Source organism: Mesitornis unicolor, unplaced genomic scaffold (assembly GCF_000695765.1).
Source record: "Mesitornis unicolor isolate BGI_N332 unplaced genomic scaffold, ASM69576v1 scaffold34662, whole genome shotgun sequence".
NCBI lineage: Eukaryota > Metazoa > Chordata > Aves > Mesitornithiformes > Mesitornithidae > Mesitornis > Mesitornis unicolor.
In genome coordinates, this window is record NW_010167701.1 from 1 (window position 1) to 320 (window position 320).

The following is a 320-nucleotide window of genomic DNA, read 5'->3' on the forward strand; positions in this document are numbered from 1 at the left end:
GAAGGAGGGGAGGCTGGCGTCGATGCCCACGGAGACGGGGCCGATCCTGGCCACCGCTCGCTTCAAAGCCTTCTCGTTGCCCTCGGGGATCTCCTGGTAGCCGCGGCACTTGGCCGCCTTCCCGGTGGGGCTGTACATGCAGCTCTCGTCCTGCGCGGGACCAAGGGGAGATGGAGACGGGGATGGGATGGGAAGGAGAAGAGAGGACCTGGAGCTCTGGACCACCCCCTTCCCAGCCCCAGACCTGGCCGATGTAGGGGTAGGCGTCCTCCGAGTCGATGCCGCGGTTCTGCTGCACGTACTTGAAGGCGTTGGTCATG

General features: G+C 65.9%; 1 protein-coding gene across 1 annotated transcript in view; it reads right to left on the bottom strand.

Moving 5' to 3' along the window:
* Positions 1-6: 6 nt before the first annotated feature.
* The window catches only part of LOC104536234 (cathepsin K-like), a gene marked incomplete at both ends in the record, with an annotated part of 884 nt that continues 570 nt past the window's right edge, over positions 7-320 (bottom strand). Inside the window, 2 exons of the mRNA XM_010178792.1 lie at positions 7-150; positions 245-319. Of these exons, the coding sequence (XP_010177094.1) occupies positions 7-150; positions 245-319 (219 nt within the window). The remainder of the gene's footprint in view (positions 151-244; position 320) is intronic.